Source organism: Monodelphis domestica, chromosome 2, assembly GCF_027887165.1.
Source record: "Monodelphis domestica isolate mMonDom1 chromosome 2, mMonDom1.pri, whole genome shotgun sequence".
NCBI lineage: Eukaryota > Metazoa > Chordata > Mammalia > Didelphimorphia > Didelphidae > Monodelphis > Monodelphis domestica.
In genome coordinates this window covers 497044989-497064975 of record NC_077228.1, presented here as the reverse complement: position 1 = coordinate 497064975, position 19987 = coordinate 497044989, and the positions used below count along the sequence as shown (strand labels likewise).

The 19987-nt window shown below is 40.3% G+C and overlaps 1 protein-coding gene across 6 annotated transcripts in view; it reads right to left on the bottom strand.

Moving 5' to 3' along the window:
* Window positions 1-9022: 9022 nt before the first annotated feature.
* TUFT1 (tuftelin 1) overlaps window positions 9023-19987 on the bottom strand; it is a 46051-nt gene continuing 35086 nt past the window's right edge. For 5 of the 6 annotated variants that reach the window (XM_007485434.3, XM_007485436.3, XM_007485435.3 and 2 more), the window contains 4 exons: window positions 13618-13723; window positions 12592-12675; window positions 11777-11877; window positions 9023-10747 (listed from right to left, as the gene is read on the bottom strand). In XM_007485434.3, the coding sequence (XP_007485496.1) occupies window positions 10684-10747; window positions 11777-11877; window positions 12592-12675; window positions 13618-13723 (355 nt within the window). In that variant the 3' untranslated portion in view covers window positions 9023-10683. Of the gene's footprint in view, window positions 10748-10923; window positions 11068-11776; window positions 11878-12591; window positions 12676-13617; window positions 13724-19987 lie in introns of all 6 variants that reach the window. The other variant, XR_463411.3, reaches the window with a different exon arrangement.

Sequence of the window (19987 nt, the reverse complement as noted above, 5' to 3'; positions counted from 1 at the left end):
GCTATCTCATATAGAGGCGGAATGAATGGAGGAACTGTCATGGAGAAGAGAAGGAATAGGTGGAGGGTTGGTAGTAATAGAACCCTACTCTCTGGGATAAACAGAGAACATACACAATTAGAAGGGTCACAATCTTAACATACTGAGAAACAGGAGGGAAGGATGAGATAAGGATAATTCCCTTAGAGAATTGAGGGAATAAAAGAAGGAAGGGTAGATTAAGAGAAAGGAGGGAAAATAAAAAGGAGGGAATGGAGTGATACCTAAAATGGAGTACATAATAAGAGTTGGGAGAGGGTAAGGTGAGGGGTTAGAAAGGACTCTTAGGACAAAATAGGGGAGGGATTTTTAGAATTTAACTCATATAAGAAGTAGGAGGGCATGATTGAAAGAATTTTTGGAAAGGTGATATAGTAAGAATTAAAAGGGAAAAGGAAAGAGACAAGGAAGTGACTTTCAGAAAGGTGGGCCAATTTGGAAGTAGGAGGGCAAGGAGAAAGGATAAGGGGTATGAATCAAAGAGGTATTAATCAAAGAAATTTGGAATGTGAGGAAGGATACAGCCAAAAGAAAGGAAAAGGGGGACAATCAGGGAGGAGAAATGGAGTAGATGGACATGCCTAGCTAGTTATTATGACATTGAATGTAAATGGAATGAATTCACTCATGGAAAGAAAATGGATAGCAGAAAGGATAAAAAATCAGGGTCTGAGAATTTTCTGTTTGTAAGTAACACAATGAAAACACACTAGACATGAGAGACACAAATAGAATAACAGTGAGGGGCTGGAGCAGGATATATTATGCCTCAGCAGATCCAGCAAAGACAGGGGTAGCAGTCATGATCTCAGACAGACATGGGATTAAAATAGATATAATTGGAAGGAATAAACAGAGTAAGTAATTATACTATGTCAGGGAGAGTACTGTGGATAATGAAGCATTATTCAGTATTGGACCTGTGTGCACCAAGTGTTAAGAGTATCCAGATTTTTTAAAAGAAAAATTGAGATATAGATAGAAATAGATAACAAAATAATAATAATGGGGGACTTTAATTTTACCCTTTCTAGATAAATCTTACCCCACCAAAAATGAAAAAAGAAATTAAGGAAATGAATAGAACCTTAAATTAAATATGATAGATATCTGGAGAGTCCACACACATCTGCATGAGGTTAGTAGTAGATATAAGCCTAAGTATACACATAATACAAACAGTTTCTGGTGGAATAATAATGATTTAGAGAGCACAAATAGTCTGCAAAAGTCCTACTTTAAAACTCATCATATTATAGAGGTATTCCTAAATTCCTGAGGGGGTTATGGCGTTGGAACAAAAGTTCCACTGGATATGACTAAGCTGGAAAGATTTGGTTTGAAAAGAGTATTGTCCTGGCGACAGATTGTGTCTGCTGCCTAAGGACCAATATAGCAAAATATGGTTCTGTTAATGTATGTTAACTGAGAACCAGATGGGTTAAGTTGATCAAATTAAATACTGATAGGAACATAGAGAAACAGACCTGATATTATATTGCTAGAGCAGCTGTGAATTGCTTTTTTAGAAAACAGTATGGAAATATGTGTTAAGAGCTGTAAAGCTGTTTATGCTCATTGATCTAGGGAATCCTATTACTAGGATTAGGACCTAAGGGCATTATTGAGAGGGCAAAAAAGCTGTTTATGTATGAAAATATTCATGGAAGCTTTGTTTTGTAATGACAAAATAATTGGAAATAACACAAATGCAATAACTGTGAGAAATGGCTGAATAGATTGTGATATTTGAATGTAATGGATTATGTTATTAGAAATGACAGATATTGAAAATACAAAGAAAATAAGGGAAATATATGAAGATGAAAATAGAATAAAAATAATATAATATAATTATCTTTTTAAAAATAGCCACAAAATAAAGAGAAAAAAGCATGAAAGTAAAACAAATCCAACAGTAATTAAAAAGCAAGGGGTGTTTATTAGTAGTATACATATATAATTTACATGTTTGTAAACAAATTGTAAACAATGTGGAATTTGTGGTTTTACACATACTTTTTGTATACATTTGTTTATTTAAATGTTTGTGGTGGTGGTAGTGATTAAGTATATAATTTTTAAAGTTAAAAATAAAATAACAGTGACTTACAAAAAAGGTGATTCAAAGTTATGAGACTAAGGACCATTCTGTTTCATAAATGGTCAAAGGATATGAATAGGCAATTCTCAAAGGAAGAAAACCAAGCTATCAATAATCATATAAAAATACTTAAAATCATTAATAATTAGAAAAATTCAAAGAAAACTCCTAGACTCCACCTCATTATCCATTAAATGGCAAAGATGAGGAAGAGAAAATGTCAAAGGTAGAGACATCAGGAAAAGACACATTTAATGAACCATTGGTAGAGCTGTGAATTGGAATAGCCATTGTGGAAAGCAATGACAAACTATCACCTGAAAGTTACTAAACTGTACATATTCTTTGACCCAATAACACCAATACTAGGCCTACAATCTGCAGAGATCAAAGAAAGGAGGAAAGGATTCATATATACAAAAATACAAAAGCTTTTTTTGTAGTTGCAAAGAACTGGAAACTAAAAAGGTACCATCAACTAGGGAATACTTAAACAGTTTATAGTATAAATATGTAATGGAATACCATTGGGCCATAAGAAATTATGAAAACAGTAGTTTTCAGAAACCTGGGAAGAGGGGGCAGCTGGGTAGCTCAGTGGATTGAGAGCCAGGTCTAGAGATGGGAGGTCCTAGGTTCAAATATGACCTCAGACACTTTTTAGCTGTGTGACCCTGGGCAAGTCACTTGACCCCCATTGCTTAGCCCTTACCACTCTTCTGCCTTGGAACCAATGCACAGTATTGACTCCAAGACAGAAGGTAAGGATTTAAAAAAAAAAAGAAAGAAAAAAGAAACCTGGGAAGATCTGCATGGCCTAATGCAGGGTGAAATAATCAGAACCAAGAGAACAACTTCAACAACTATGTAAAGACAAACAGCTTTGCAAGACTTAAGAACTCTCATCAGCCCAATGATCAACCATGATCCTAGGGACAAGTGATGAACCAATTCACCTCCTGACTGAGAGGTAACAGAGTCAAAGTCCAGAACAAGACATATATATTTTTTTGAATATGTTAATTTGTTGGAATTTGGTTTTGTGCGTATTTTGTCTAAGCAAATTTGCCACAAGGGTTTAAATCGGGAGGTGAGGGAAGTAAGAGAAAAAAAATGAATGATTACTAATTGAAAAACAAAATAAAATCTAAAAAATAATAAAAGAATGCTATTTTAAAGAATACTCAATAGGTGAATGTGTCAGAGAAAATATTCTAGGGTAGAGTATAACAAGATTATCACCTCCATATTCCTAGACATCATCCTCTTCTTAATTCAGTTCAAGATCACATTCAGGGCTTTTAAAAAAATAAAACAAACAAACAAAACCACACCCAATGATTCTGAGGAATTCTACTGGACTTTCAGTTCCTAAAAGCCAGAGGTCTTTTTTCAAATGAACTGCTATTCCATCTTCTCCATGAGAAATTGATTTCTGGAACCCAATTATATAAGACTTTATATTTATTTCAATTCAATTTCATCTTCTTATTGCTAGCTTAGTGCAAATCACCATGATGTTAGGGGATAGAATATTAGGTTCTTAGGAGACCTGTGTTCTAGGCCAGCCAGTGTAGGTTTAGGTAAAATACCTCTCTGGGCCTCAGTTTTCTCATCTGTAAAATAAATAAGTAGAACAGGCTTCCAAGATCACCTTGTTGTTTTTCCGTCGTTTCAGTCATGTCCAACTCTTCATGACCCCATTTGTGATTTCTTGGCAAAGAAAATGGAGTAGTCTGCCATTTTCTTTTCCAGATCATTTGACAGATGAGGCCTACAGAGTTAAGTGACTTAACCAGGGTCACATAGTGTGAAAATAGGATTAACTCTCCCCTTGTCTATTTTTAGCTAAACAAATCAAGAACTTAAAAGTACCCCTACTTAACACTAAGTGAGTTCACAAGAAGTCACTTACTAGAGTAAGCTAACACTTCCAAAGGTGACTATTCCAAACCCCCTCTCTTCCCCCCCCCCCACTCCCTGGGGTGGTGCTAGGCAAATTGAAAGACTTGGATTGGTTCCTGTAAAGTGGGGGAGCGACAGGAAGTGACATTGATAAAACTGCTTTAAAAGGCTAGTTCAAGGATTCAGTTCCTCACTCTGTGTTGGTGAGCTGAACAGGGGGAGAAGACTTTTCCTGTGTTGGTTTGCTGGGTGAGTAGCAAGACTTCCTTTCCTGGCTTCTGGAGAGATTGGTTCTGGAGATTCCTGCCTTAGCTTTGGAGGAGGCTGTGTTGGTGGAACCCTGGCTGAAGACACCACCAGAACTTCTGGCTGAGGATTACAGGGAAATCCATGTGGAGACAGAGTCTTGGGGAAGCCCTTCTGGGGCTGAACCTTGCTTCTCAGGAGAAGAGCTGGTAGGGTTTATTTATATTTTTCCACCTTCACTCTTTCTACCTCTTTGTAAATAAAGCTGCTAAAAGTCATTTTGACTTAAGCTGTAATATTTTTTAAATTGGCAACCACAATATTACTTTAGAACTCTCATATTAGCATAAAAACCTAAATTTAAATTCTTACAATAGCTAAGAAGTATCTGTAGCTAGATTTGAATTTATGAAGCTGAGTCTTCCTGACTTCAGATCTGGCATTCTATCTACTGTTCCACCTAACCAAAGTCACTTCTTGTCCTGAAAACTATTATACTATGTTGGTATCTAGGGACACAAACATCTGAAGATCAGCTGTATGGCATCAGATATCTGTTGATGTTGATTTGGGTCTTAACACAGTAATACTTGGCTCTTACAAGAGATTGGATTTTCTAAGCAGGCCCCTCATTCACCTTTGGCACCCAAGAAAGGAAGGGAGAGAGGAAGAAAGGAAAGAAAGGGGAAAAGGTGGAAGAAAAGAGGTTAGGAAGAAAGGAGGAAGGGGAGGAAGCAGTGTGGAAGGAAAGAAGAGAGGGAGGGAGGAAGGAAAAATTTATAGTGCCTATTATAGGCCAGGTGCTTACAATTTCATCATTACAACAACTCTGCTATTATTATCCTCATTTTTCAGTTGAGGAAATTGAGGCAAATAGAGGTTAAATGACTTATCTACCCAGTGTCACATAACTAGTAATTAATTGTCTAAGGCTAGATTTGAACTCATTTTCCTGACACTAGGCTCATTGTTCTGTCCACTTTGCCACCCAGATACAATGAGTTTAGGAGGACATAGAGTGGGTCGTATTGAAGATGGACCTCCCAGAGATGTCGTGAGTTAATTATTTTGTAAACCTTAAAGGCCCCACGAGTTTGAAGAACACGCTGAGTCAAAAATCACTCCTGATCTTTCTTTAAGAAACACTTTTATTTCTTTTTGTTGGTATAAAGTTATTCATAGAGACCTAGGAGGAAAGGAGGTGGGGCAATTTGGGGGTCTCAAACTGGGTCATTCTAGAAATTGAGAAGAGAAGCCATGGAGATTGGAACTAAGTCAGGGAAGGGAGGAAACCGCTCCTAATTGTGAATGCCAAAGTCTTCAATCTGAACACACACAAAAAGAGGCCAAAAACCCAAGGCTAGTATCTGCTATTGGTCAGATTTTTAATAGGCTCAATCCCAAATTCAGAAATGCTTAGCTCTGAGGACTGAGAAAGCCCTGGGAATTGCTAGAGATCCTACAAAAAAAAGGAATGGAGGGAGGGAGAGGAGGGAAGGAAGAAAAGGAGGGAGGGAAGGAGGGAAGGAAAGGAGGAAGAGAAGAAGGAGGGAGGGAAAGATGGAAGAAAGGAAGGATGAAGGGAAGGAGAGAAGGAAGGGAGGGGAAAAGGAAGGAAAATATAATTTTGTTAGCTAGATTACAAAGATAGAGCTGCTAATTCCAGCTCAAAGATCATCTCCTTGTCCACTCTCCAGTTTCCAGAATCCATTCCATGGTCAGCTTTAAACTGCTTAACTCTTGGGATGACATGGCTTTCTCCTAGTCTTTCAGTAAGTTAGCCAATAGTGTTCCATTTAAGTAGGAATGAAAAAGCCAGTCAAGTCTTTGTTAGGACGTTAAAAAAATATATTTTTTAACTTTCTCGATTTCCCCCCAAGACGTCCATGTCCTTGTTATATCTGACTTGGCCACGGTGGAGGATGAAGAAAATGAACAAATCGTAGAAGAAAAGAGGAAAGGTGTGCTGGGGCCAGTTTGGAACCAGCTATCCCATCGTTAAACACATTCTTCCAGTGAACATCTACACTTTGGATACTGGCAAAAGTAGAGTAAGACTTACTGCTTTGCTGATTGTCTAGACTTAAGAAATTGATGGAGAAGATGGTAATAATGCCGATTAAATTTTTCAAATGTGTCAAGGTGCATTCCTCCCCGCCCCCAGGACTGGTTGTTAAACATTTACTAGAACACCCCTGCAAAGAGGCCTCCCCAGTTTCTTTTCCCACGTTGGGGCTGAGCGCTCTAGGCTCATAGGAGGCTGCTAATGAGGAATGCATGTCTGGGCAGCTCTGACACCCAGCTTAAGGAAACAGGCTGATCCAGCAAAGGCTCCAGGGAACAGGGCTTGATCCTCCCTCCACAATATGTTAGAACAGCACAGGAGCTGGCTTAGAAATGACAAAACACAGGAAATAAATAGAGCATTCAGGCCAAGAACAGCTTAGCTCACCATGCCCAGCCTGAAGAACACAGGACTCTCTCTACCACACTTCCTTCCACCTCTAGCTGGTTTCCCAAGACACTGAGGCTTTTCTTTCTCTTCCTACCAAGCCTGGTGCTTCTTCCCTACGTCAAATTTTCCTCTCTATGCACCAAGACGCCACACCTTCATGGTGAAATACAGAGGCTTAAAGCCTTCTCAACTGAAAGGGATCCCAGGAACGTCCAGTTCAGAGCCTACTAGAGCGTAAATCCTATCTTTTCAATTCTACATCAGGCTTTTCTTGATCTCCCCCACGGTTAGTGCCTTTTCTGAATATATACACAGATAATTTTTAAATTATGGGTTTTTATTATTGCACATATATGTATACACACATCTCTTTATATACATATATAACATATTTATTCCATTCATATCTTGTATACTTTTATATATACATATTTCTCCTATAGACCATGATGATTTTCATTTTGGGTCTTTATTACAATGCTTGGTACACAATAGGGTGCTTAATACTTATTGATTGAAAGCATTACAACTCGTCTAGTAATGAATCAATAATTCCTATCTTGAAGACCAAGAAAACTATATCGGATAGACTTCTTTTTTGGAAACCCTTATCTTCCATTTCAGCATCAATACTTCGTGTATTGGTTCCAAGGCTGAAGAGTAGTAAGGACTAGGGAACCAGGGTCACACAGCTAGAAGTGTCTAATTTGAACCCAGGATCTCCCATCTCTAGGTCTGTCTCTCCGATCACTGAACCACCTAGTTGCCCCCTATCTTTTATTTTTATTTTATTTTTTAGAAATCTCCATTGCAAAGTCAGAGCATGTCAGTAGAAAGCTTGGGTGATATAATCAGCCTAGAAATCAACAGTCTCTTAATATCGCTGGAGAATAATTAATTATAGAAAATAAACAAACAAAACATTTTTAACCTCCCCTTCTGTCTTGAGTGACTGGCCCAGGTCACATAGCTAGGATGTATCAGTCTTCCCAACTCTAGACCTGGCTCTCAATTCACTGAGCCTCCCAGCTGCCCCCTATTTTTTTTTTAATTTTATTTAAACGGAGTCACGAAGAGTCAAACATGACTGAACAACATTGCCAATAGAAGCACATAGTAGGCTCTTTAATACTTGTCAAATCAAAAGATCCAGTCTCAAAAAGCAGCCTTTTCTTTTTCTAGCAGGCTCTTCTCTTTGCCTCTTTCTTTCTTTTTTTTTTTAAACCCTTACCTTCTGTTTTGGAGTCAATACTGTGTATTGACTCCAAGACAGAAGAGTGGTAAGGGCTAGGCAATGGGGGTCAAGTGACTTGCCCAGGGTCACACAGCTGGGAAGTATCTGAGACCACATTTGAACCCAGGACCTCCCACCTCTAGGACTGGCTCTCAATCCACTGAGCTACCCAGCTGCCCCCTCTTTGTCTCTTTCTAAGGAGAAGTCATCCTAGATCTTTAGTAATCTCCACCCTGATGTGGCCCTGTTAATTCTGAGAACAAAGGGAAGAGCCCAGGCAGATGTGTCAGAGGAAGGAGAAATTCAAGGGGCTAAAAATATAGACTAGCTCCTCTAGAAGGAGAGGTGCATTCTGCACCCATGGGTGTGAACCTGCTGAAAAAAGGAAAGAGGGGGAAACAATATGACCTCATGGTCCTCTGAACAGGGTGGCAGGAGAGGGACAAGGCTGGGGGTGGGGTTTCAGGTTTCTCTGGTCCAGAGAGGATTAGTGTGAATTCAGCCATGTCCCCATTCAGCCCTGCAGCCAACTTCATTCCCTGCCAGAAAGAAAGAGTTGGTGCTAATTGAGTGATGCCCAGAGATAGCCCCAAACACTCTCCAACAGCTGCAGTCAGCATTTCCAGAGAGCTTTTCATTTCTGCAAAGGACTTGGCAGCTAGTTACTCATCTGCCCCGTGGTGCTAGTTGGTGGTTCTATCTGTAATCACAGCACCTCCACCCCCAACCAATTCCCTTTCCCAAGCCAAGAGATGTTCCAGGATTCAGCTAAAGCCTCAACACCAGGCAAGGGGCAATGCCAGAATGAAGAGCCACCCCCAAGCTCTCCTGTCCCTTCTAGACTAGGACAGACCACTTAAGGAGCTTCTCCCCACTCTGAAAGCACTCAAGGAAACCACAAAACCCTTGAGGTTGAGGGGATACAAATTATACAAAGGGGGAAGATTAGTCACCAGTGTGAGAGGCAGAGCCTTCTTCAGAAGGTTGAGATGGAGGTATTTTGTTTTGCCAACCAGTAGAGAAAAACCAGAGCAGAATCTCAAGAGGCACATTGATATCATTTATTTAGTTCACTACATAAAGAGTGTAGGCTAGAAACACATTTTAGAGTCAAGAGAGACTTCAGAAATAGGCTAGTTCAGGCCCTTCAATTTATAGATGAGTTAACTGAAGCATGGAATGACTTGCCCACAGTGGTGGAGCAAGTTCTAGGCAGGGCTGGGCCTGGTACCAGGCTTCCTCTACACAGACACAGATAAACTGAAGCCTTCCACTTTTGAGAGAGGCAGAGCTAAGTGACCAAATAAGAGCTTTGCTCTCGGTTAATATTCTTCTGCAGGACTCTACTAGTCCTCAGATGTTTTATCTCCATCACCGGAGGTTAGAAGTCAGGGGCCAAGAGGAGATGGGATCCTTCAGAGGCAGACTACCAAAAAGGACCCTGAGTGGTGGGAGAGAGGGAAGGAGAGGGAGATTTGAGGGGGGCACCCAATCCTTTCTCAAAGGGTCCTAATCAGGAATTTTCTGCACAATCAATATACAATTCCCTCCCCATCCTGTCCCCTCCCACTTCCCCTCATATACACACACATACACTCCCTCCTACCCTGGTCTACAAATTCAGCTTGGGAAAAGGAGAGGGAAACACAGATAGAGGAGAAAGATGAAAGACATATCCCCCCCCCCCAAAAAAAAAAGCTTTTCCCAGTTTTGAGCAATTCTATAAGTAGGTTCCAGAACTTTGGTATTAAAACAACCACAAGACATAACCAAAAAGACACCAATAACTTAGGAAAATAAATATGGGGGGAAACACAGCCACTTCCCTGGGACTGATGCAATCTGGTAGAAAAACTATCCTTCAGGCAATGGGACCAGGAAGCCTGGAGTGCTTCTTGGGTTGAATTTAAATTGGGGTGGGGAAGGAAGGGGGAAAAAAGAAACAAAAACAAATCGAAACACTCCAAGGGTTTCTGGGAATTGTGGTAGAAGACAAAGGCAACAAGGATGAGGGCATAGCTGTCAGTGTCCCTAAGGACCTTTTCCTGCTACAAATCCATTCTTTGAATGTAGATTTTTCTGTCTCACTCTCCTCCCAAAAAAACAGGGACTTAACCAAAGGTGAGATTCATCAGCAATGAAGCCAGACAGCCTCCAACCCAGGTCTATATCCCACCATCTTGGGAGTAGGATTAAGTCCCTGCAGTGTTGGGGACAGAGGAAGTGGGGAAATGGGTGTGCTGCTAGGAGATTCAGTTCCTCAGGATGAGAGTCAGTCCAAGTGGGATATTTTTCTCTCCATGTGTTAGGACTGAGGCAAGCCAGGGCACCCTGTCCCAGTCCTGTTGTATAACCCTGGTTTCCAGGGCACCTTGACACCCTCTTTCAGAAGAAAAAAATCTCCTCTCTAATGAAGGTCAGCAACAATCATGGCTCTGCCCTTGTCCTGGCCACAGCAAAGGGGGGTTTCTGTGGTGGTGGTACCAAAGGGCTCCAGGTTTCCAGAGGAAGGCCACCGGCACCCCCCAACCCCCTCCTCTGTCTGCCCAGCATACAGAAGAAAGGAGTTTAAGAATTAGATATAAAAACACAAGGCCCTGGGAGTAGCCAGGGAGCAGTCAAGAAGTAAAATACAACAGGGAGGTGGTTTTTCCTCTTTAGGCTAATATGGGTAGCAAGCAGCAATATTCAGTATGCAGCTCAGGTTTCCACCACCCTGATGAGAGGCAAGGGCTTAGGGTTTGGAGGCTTGGAGATCCTAATGCTGAAAAGAAAAGAGAAGAACATTTAATACAGGATGTCCTACTCGATCAACGGCAGTGCCCCTTCCTCCACCCACGTCCTCCTCCATTTCTATCTATCTGGTTTGCTCTTTCAGTAATCTTTCTAGTAATCCTATGGTTAGGTACCCAGTATTTTAAAATCCGAATTGCCAATCACCTCTTAGAAGTTTGGTGCCCTTTAGGGATGTAGTGAGATAGATATAATGGCTTCAAGACCCTTTTCAGTCCTATGAAGCTGATGCTGTTCTTTTATATCCATACATGTTCTTCTTCTCCAATCATCCCATAAAACATCTTCAACCTTGGCCCATAAATGGTGTCAGAGAAGAGGAGAGGGCAATTTAGAGGTAGAAAAACAGGGATGAGGAAAGTTCAGGGTGTCAGGCTGACAGATAAAGAATGATTAGGGTGGGAAAATAGGGATTAAAGTAGAGATTTTTTTTTTAACTCTTACCTTCCATCTTGAAATCAATACTGTGTATTGGTTCCAAGGCAGAAGAGTGGTAAGGGCTAGGCAATGGGGGTCAAGTGACTTGCCCAGGGTCACACAGCTGGGAAGTGTCTGAGGCCACATTTGAACCCAGGACCTCCCGTCTCTAGGCCTGGCTCTCAATCCACTGAGCTACCCAGCTGCCCCCTAAAGTAGAGGTTCTTAACTTTTTTGTGTCATGGGCACAAAATGCCTTTGTGCAATCTGGAGAAACCAATGGACCCCTTTTCTTGGAATATTGTTTTTGAATTCACAAGATAAAATATATGGCATTACAAAAGAAACCAAGGAACTAGAGTTATCTATATACGTGTGTGTGTGTGTGTGTGTGTATGAATTTTTTTTTTAATTCACAGGGCCCAGGTTAAGAACCCCACTTAGTCTAATGGAAGAGATTTGTTCTTATAAGCTGTCTCTTCAATATCAAGTTCGTGAAGAGGAGTTCTCCATAGCTAAGATTGTTTTCTCTTTCTCCCTTCCTTTTTTCTGATCCAAGCCCCACACACCTATACATACTCACCTTCCCAGGCCATCACTTTTGGTTCGGGTTTGTGTACTGAAATTTCCAGGACTGACTTGCTTCTCTATCAGGTGTTCCATTCGGTCATGCATCTCTAAATTCTAGAAGATACATTGCAAGATGAGATCATATCCACCCCTTATGGCAATTCTCAACCCCTCAATTAATCCTCTCTTGCCCCCTCTCCACTGCCCCCCTCCTGCGCCTTCAGAGCTATTGTTACTCCTCAGTAGAAATGCCTTCTCCCTTCTCCAAGTTATCTTCCGTGATTAATTCCAGCCAACAATGATCATTCCCTTACAATGATTCTTCTTTAACATTTCTATATTCTGGTCACTCTTAGACACACAGCTAGGAGGTACCTGAGGTCAGATGTGATCTCAGGACTTCCCTTCTCTAGGTCTGGCTCTCAATCCACTGAGCCACCCAGCTGTCCCTTAGGTAGCTGTTTTAAGTCCATGTACATATCACGTGTACAAAGGCACACAAGTCCAGTCTACCACACTAGGCTATAAGCAGCCCGAGAGCATAAGACTCCCTTTTCCAGTATGTCTCTGCATACATAGCAGCTCCTCAACTCTTCTGCAGATAGGGGTTGCTCAATAATTATTAGTTACTCAGCAAAACTAGAAATGATTCCGTAAACCCAACTACACTTTGCAGACCAAGGTGATCCTTCCAAGAATGAAAATGAGAGGATTAACTAACTGTCCCAAACTCTCATTTACTGACGCCTCCCCCACCCCAGCCCCCATCAATCTCCCAAACTTCTCAGGTCGCAGATTCTCCTCTACAGAGATTCCCACAGGCCATACCTCGGCTTCCAAGTAGGCAACCTTCTCTTGGAGTTCCTGGATGGTTGTGTCCTTTGACTGAATCACTGTTTTAGAATTCTGGAGCTGTGATGGTAAACAAATGGGCTAGTTAAAAAAATGACTTCCACCTCTGGCTGCTAGAGAAGATATGAAAATTTTTATGTGAATTTTTACATCTTTATGAGCTTGCACTCGAATTGTTTTATACAAAAGACATTTAAATCAATATAATAATTGAAATGGAACTGAAGGCCAAACAATTCACAAAAATGGGTTCCTTTTGGCCTTGGAATATATATATTCTACAGTGCAGTAGATGAATCCTCCTAATTATTTACTTAGGCTTAAAGAAAATTGAGTCTGCATTCCTTAGCACACCCTAACAGTGTGGAGAAGGGAAGATAGCTCTGAAATATGCCAGTGTGAATGTGTGTTGGGGTGGAATTCAGCTTAAGATTTTAAACTTGCTATAGGTTACCCACAAAGGCAAAATAATGAGAAATGACTCCTTTCCATTGACAATACCGATACACAGTTTTCTCAGATAGTCGAACAGAGAAAAGGGGAAATTAACTTTTGGTTCATTCTCTTTCCCCTCCATAGGGACAGCTAGGTGACTCATTTGGAGGGGTTAGGCCTGGAGGCAGGAGGTCCTGGGTTCAAATCTGGACCTCAGATGTTCCTAACTGTATAATCCTGGGCAAGCCACTTAAACCCCATTGCCTAACTCTTACTGCTCTTCTATCTTGAAACCAATACACAGCATTGATTCTAAGGCAGAAGGTAAGTGTTTAAAAAAAAATCAAAAGCAAGGGGAAGTGAAAAAAAAAAAAGGAGATGGGATAATTCAAACCATTGAATTACTCCAAGAGTATGCTACAAGTACTCTACCAGAGACCTCAAAATACAAGGCAAGACTTCCTAGTCTTGCCCAAACTTGACAGGAAAAAATAATTCCAGAGATCAATGAAGGCTGGAGTATCTCTAGAAGGGAGAAACCCCAAGGGTGGTGAGGGGTGCTCTGACCTGCTCTATCATCTGTCTAACTTTCCGTTGTTGACTCTTCAGCATGTCATCCAGGTGATGAATCTTTTCCCGAAGAGTAGCCACTTCCTTTTCCAGCTGGGTAACCCTGGAGAGATAAAGGATTTGAGGGTTGATACAGAGAGAAAAACCACTTTCTCTGTCCAGTTACTAGAGAAGGCAGAATTCTACAGTTAGACTGTTTCCCCTTGCTCAGAGGGGAGATTCTAATTAATATTCTTTTTTACTATCATCTCTGATAGCCGTCCTTAGGGCTTAGGGCTTAGGGTTGGATGCCACAGAATCATAAAATTGTGAAGCTGGAATTCCAGTTCAAGTATTTATTATGCCTGCTATGCGCTAGGGCATTGTGTTGGGCACTGGGAATACCAAGACAAAACAAAACACAATCTCTGCCCTTAAGAAGTTTATATTCTTATGCCCAAAGGGCTTTAAAAGAATTCATGTTTTTTGATCCAGCAATACCACTACTGAGTTTATATCCCAAAGACATTTTTTTAAATGGGAAAGGTTTTGTTTGTACAAAAACATTATAGCTGTCCCTTTTTGTGATGACAAAAAAAATAGAAAATGAAGGGTTGTCCCTCAATTGGGGAATGGCTGAACAAATTGTGGCATATGATGGTGATGGAATACTATTGTGAACTGCTTAATTTCTAAAAGAACTGGAAAGACCTCCATGAATTGATGCAGAGTGAAATGAGCAGAACCAGTTATGCACAGTAACTGAAACATTGTGGGATGATCAAATGTAATTGACTTTGCTACTAAAAGCAATACAATGATCCAGGACAACTCTGAGGGACTTATGAGAAAGAATTCTATCCATATCAAGAGAAAGAACTATAGGAGTAGAAATCCAGAAGAAAACATATGATTTATCACTTGTTTATGGTTTTGGTTTTCAAAGATTACTCTATTACAAAAATGAATAATATGGAAATAGGATTTGAGTGATAACATATGCATAACCCAGTGAAATTGCTTATCAATTCCAGGAGGGGGAAGGGAAAAGAGGAGGGAGACAACAAGAATCTTGTAACCATGGAAATTTTTTTTTAAGTTTATATTTTACTACACAACACCAATAAGGAAATGCAAGATAATTTGAAGAGGGAAGAAAACATTTACAAATAGGGGATCAAGGAAAGGATGGCTCCCTGAAGGAGATTAGGGATCATAAAATATGGAAGAGAGGAGTTACAAACAAGAAGGATGATCCATGCAAAAGCATAATAGTGGGATGTGGAATGCTGAATCTGAGGAACAAAATGTAGTATAGTTAGACTATAAAGTAGAGTACATAACACAGAGAAATATGAAATAAACCTGAGCCCGAGTTTCCTTGTGTATAAAAGAGGTTAGACTAAGTGGCTTTAATGTATCTTCCAGCTTGAAGTCTATGATCCTATGTTCCCAGAGCTACCCCCATGGAGGACCTTCAAATACTTAAATCTTATCTCCCAGAGCCTCCTCTTATACAGGCTAAAAATCTCTAGTTCCTTCAATCTATCCTCACATGACTTTAAGCCCTTCACCATCCTGATTGCCTTCCTCAAAACACTCATGTCCTTAAAGTATGGAACCCAGAACTGAATATAGAGGAAGTCTGACCCAGCAGGACAGAGGAAATATTAGGATTATCTCTGGATATCAGCTCTGCCTTTTAATGCATACCCAGATGTTTTTCAAACAAACTTTTGCCTAATCATGCCTTTATCATTTACTTGTGAAGAAAACTTTTGAGCCCAAATGTAAGACTTTACATATTTGGCCCTATTGAATTTCATCTTACAAGATTCAATCCAATGCTCTACCTTGTCAAGACCTTTTTGGATTCTGACTGTCATGCACCATGTTTCTCCTGGTTTTGTATCACCTGTAAATTTTATGAGAATGCTGCCTAGGCTTTTATCCTTATCACTGATAAACATCTTGAATGACACAGGGCCAAGGACCAATCCCTAAGGCCCCTGGAGATTCCCAGCCAGCATGACACTGAACTATTAATGACTACTATGCATGCAGTCATCAAACCTGTGATGAATCCTTCTAAATGTGCTCTCCTTTAGTCTATACTGCTCATTCTTTTTCACAGGACTAGCATGAGATACTTTATCAAATGTTTTGCTGAAAATCTAGGTAAACATCACATATGGCATTCTCCTGATCTGCTAGTTTTATAATCCTGTAGAAAAAAAAGGAAATGCCAGTCTGACATGACCAGTCCTTCATGGAGCCATGCCATTTCTTTTTAGATGTCTACCAATTATTTCTTTCATGACCCATTCTAAAATGGGTCTCAGTAATTGCAGTTAAGCTCACTGAACTACTGTTTGCAAAATCTATTCTTTTCTTTGTGAGAACTGGGAAAGTTTCCCTACTTCAGTCCCATAGCTCTAGAGTCTTTCAAATACCACTGGCACTGGCAGCCACTCCCACCCATTCTTTGAGTACCCAAGGATGGTTCAATTGGGTCAGATTTAATTAACTGAATTAATTATCATCACTGAAGCAAGAAAATACTCTCTTCCTTATCTTGGGCATTGACTGCCTATTGGTTATTTGTGTTCTGTCGTTAGTGAAGAAAGCAAAAGTTCTGTCTTTGGTCAAGAAAGCAAAAATAAAGGGCAGGCAGTTTTATCTTCTATTTTTGCTCTGTTATCACTGTCCCATCCACTCCAAGCACCAGTCCTTCTCTCTGATTCTTTTCCCCAATAGAATTTTAAAAACAACAACCTCAAAAGCCCAAACTTTTGTTATTGTCTAACTTCCCTAGCTACCTTCATCCCATTGAATGCACAAATAGGAAGTTACAAAGTGCCTAGACTGTGCAAAGTGCTAGTAATACAAACAATAACAGTCCAGGTTCCTAGGAAACTCATCATCTAACAGAGCTTTAGCTGTCTGAATTTTAAATGAAGTATTCCTGAAAATAGATTTGTAGGGTCACACAATGATGTTATGTCCATTCCCTGTCATTTGTAGATAGATAGAAAAGAGAATGTTTTATATGTATACACACACACACACACACACACACACACACACACACACATATAGACACACACACATATATGTATTGTTTTATTGTATCTTTTAAAAACCTAAATTGGCTGGTGGTTTTCCTATACAATCACATTAATTTCTTCAGAAAACTTTTTCCTCCTCACTGAAATTGTTTCCCTTTGTGTCTTCAGAATTCCATCCTTGAGCATCTCCCATCTTTCCTGGGCTGACTTCTATAGAATGTTAATCCAATGGATACCTATCCTTTTTGTGAAGTAGGAGTTCATAATCTTTTTTTTTTTTTGTATCATGGACCTATTCAGAGTCTGATGAAATCTATGGACTCCTTCCAAAACTAATGTTTTTAAATGCGTAAAATAAAATACATAGGATTACAAAGGATATAAATTATATTGAAATATGGTTATCAATTAAAAAAAACTTACAGATCCTAGGTCAAGAACTCCTTCTCTGGGGGCAGCTAGGAAGCACAGTGGATAGAACACTAGTCCTGGAGTCAGAAGGACCTGAGCTCAAATCTGGCCTCTAGCTGTTTGACTCTGGGGCAAGTCATTTAACCCCCTTTGCCTAGCCCTTACCTCTCTTCTGTCTTAGAATTGATACTGACAGAACTTAAGTGTTTAAAAAAGAATTCCTTCTTTGAACCTTTGGAATCTAGGCTTTACAGTATATCAGATGATACCTAACTTTTCCTTTATTTCCTGATCACAAATGGTCATTTTCTAATTTCCATCCCATCAACTAGTTTCTCTAAGTTGGCAAGAATCAAATGCAGCCCAGAATTTCTCCTTACTGGTTCCTGTACCTTTTAAAGGGTGAAATTATCTTTAAGACAAAAGAAGTTATCAGTTAGTTATTCTGCTTTGGCATAGAGAATGCTCTGGCAGATGTCTGGAAAACTGAAATTCCTTATCACTTTTGTATCACACCCATATGTCAGATGTATGGTCTATTTTCTAAATTCCTTCTCTAGTTCTCCCTTCTGTCCAAGTGATCTGTAGTATACTTTGGTGGCAAAGTTATACTATTTATACCCAGCTAAGTCCCAGCTTTGTATGATTCCCACTATTCTTCTCTCCTATGAGCTGCTGAAAGAAGGTGGAGAAAATGACAACTTTTCTGATTGGTTCCACTACAAATTTGTTTTATATAACCTCAAATTAGGCCCTCACTGCTGCTCAGCAATCTTCCTATACTTCCCTTATTAACTCACTATCCCACTCCCCACAGTGGCTCTTCCAAACCTCACCCCAACTCAAACTGTTCATGCCTTCCTCTCCCTTATTCTCAGATGAGAACCTTGACTCACATTTTACAGAAAAAATTGATGTCTTTGCCACAAGTTCTCTCTTTCTCATCTCCCATCACTCTGGTGCCTTCTGCCATTCTTCCCTCCTTCATCCATTTCACATGATGATGTGGCCTTGTCCCTAACCAAGGCTAACCCCCCCCCCCCCAAACACCAACTATTCAAGTGATTGTGTTCCATTCTGTCTCCCTCAACAAATTGCCCCTCTGTTATCCCTACTCTATCATTTTTATTTTTTTTAACCCTTCCCCTTCCATCTTAGAATTAATACTAAGTATTGAGAAGAGCAATGAAGGTGAAGCAATTGGAGTTAAGTGACTCGCCCAGGGTCACATAGGTAGGAAGTGTCTGAGTCCAGATTTGAACCCAAAACCTCCCATCTCTAGGCCTGGCTCTCCATTCCATTGAGCCACCTAGCTGAACCACCACCCACTATCATTTGTTTTCAATCTCTCCTTCCCTACTGGCTCCTTGCCTACTGCTTAGAAACCTTCTCAAGTCTGGCTCAGACTGAAAAAATCATCCCTGGATCCTTCTAATTCCTTTACTATCCTCTATCTCTTCAGCCCCCTGAAGCCAAATTCCTTGAAAAGGCCAACTGCAAAAGATATCTACTTTCTTTCCTCTCATTCTCTTCTTAATCCCTTATTATAATTCAGCTTCCTATCATTCCACCCTCTCTAAGAAAGTTACGGATGATCTCTTTCGTTGCCAAATCCAATGGCCTTTTCTCAAACCTCGTTCTCTTTGACCTGTCTGTGCAGCTGATTCCCTTCTTTCCCTTGACACTCTCTTCTCTCTAGGATTTCAGGTTACTAATCTCTCCTGATTCTCCCACTATCTATTTGGCTATCTCTCAGGCTCTTTTGTTAGGTCCCCTTCCGAAGGATGCTCTCTAACTACAAGTATCCCTCAGGTTCTGTCCTGGGTCTTCTTCTCCCTCTCTACTGCTTCCCTTGGTGATCTCTATCAGCTCCTATGGATTTAAAAATTACCATCTCTATACCAATGATTCTCAAATCTATTTATCCTGTCCCAAACTCTCGGCTGACCTCCAATCTCTCATCTCCAACTGCTTTTCAGAAATCTTGAACTGGATATGTCCAATAGATATGTTCAAAACAGAATTCATCTTTCCACCCAGACATGATTTATGTGCAGGGCAACACTATTCTCCCAGGCCCTTAGGCTCACAATCTAGGAGTCAGTCATCCTGGATTCCCATCTCTCACTCTCCATATCCAATCTGTAGTCAAGATCTATTGATTCCACCTCCATAACATCTCTCAAATATGCTCCATTCTCTATTTTGCCAGTGCCACCACTCTTAATGCAAGTGCTCCTCACCTCATGCCCAAGACTACTGCAGTAGCATCCTGGTGAGTCATTCTGCTTTAAGTCTTTCCCCATGTTGACCCATCCTCCATTCAACCACCAAAGTGATTTCCCTTTCCCTAAAACACAGGTCTGGGAAGGCAAGTCCCCTACTAAATAAATTCTAGTGGCACCCTATCACAAAAAGTCCTTTTTGACCATCAAATCCCGTTATAACCTATTCCCCTCCTGACTTTCCATTCTTTTTATATTTTACTCCTTGACAAGAACTCTTCCATCCAGTGACACTGCCCTTTTGGTTATTCCATGAACAAGATGCTCTGCATCAATCTCTTGGGTCCAGACATTTTCTCTGGCTATCCCAAATGTCTCAAATGCTCCCTCTTCTCTAGTCCAACTATATGAACTCTCTGGCTCCCTTTAAATCCCAATTAAAATCACGTTTTTACAGAGAACCTTTCCCAACCTCTCTTAATTCTAGTACCTTCTTTCTACTTTTTCTTGTTATTCTGTATACATGTATAACTTGCATGTAATGGGCTTCCCCATTACATTTTAAGTTCCTTGAAGTCAGAGAATAGCTTTTCCTTTTTTGTTGTTGTTGTCTGTTTCCTCGGTGCTGAGCACAGTGCCTAGTACTTAGTAGGCACTAATGTTTAAGATTGTTTCTTAATTAAC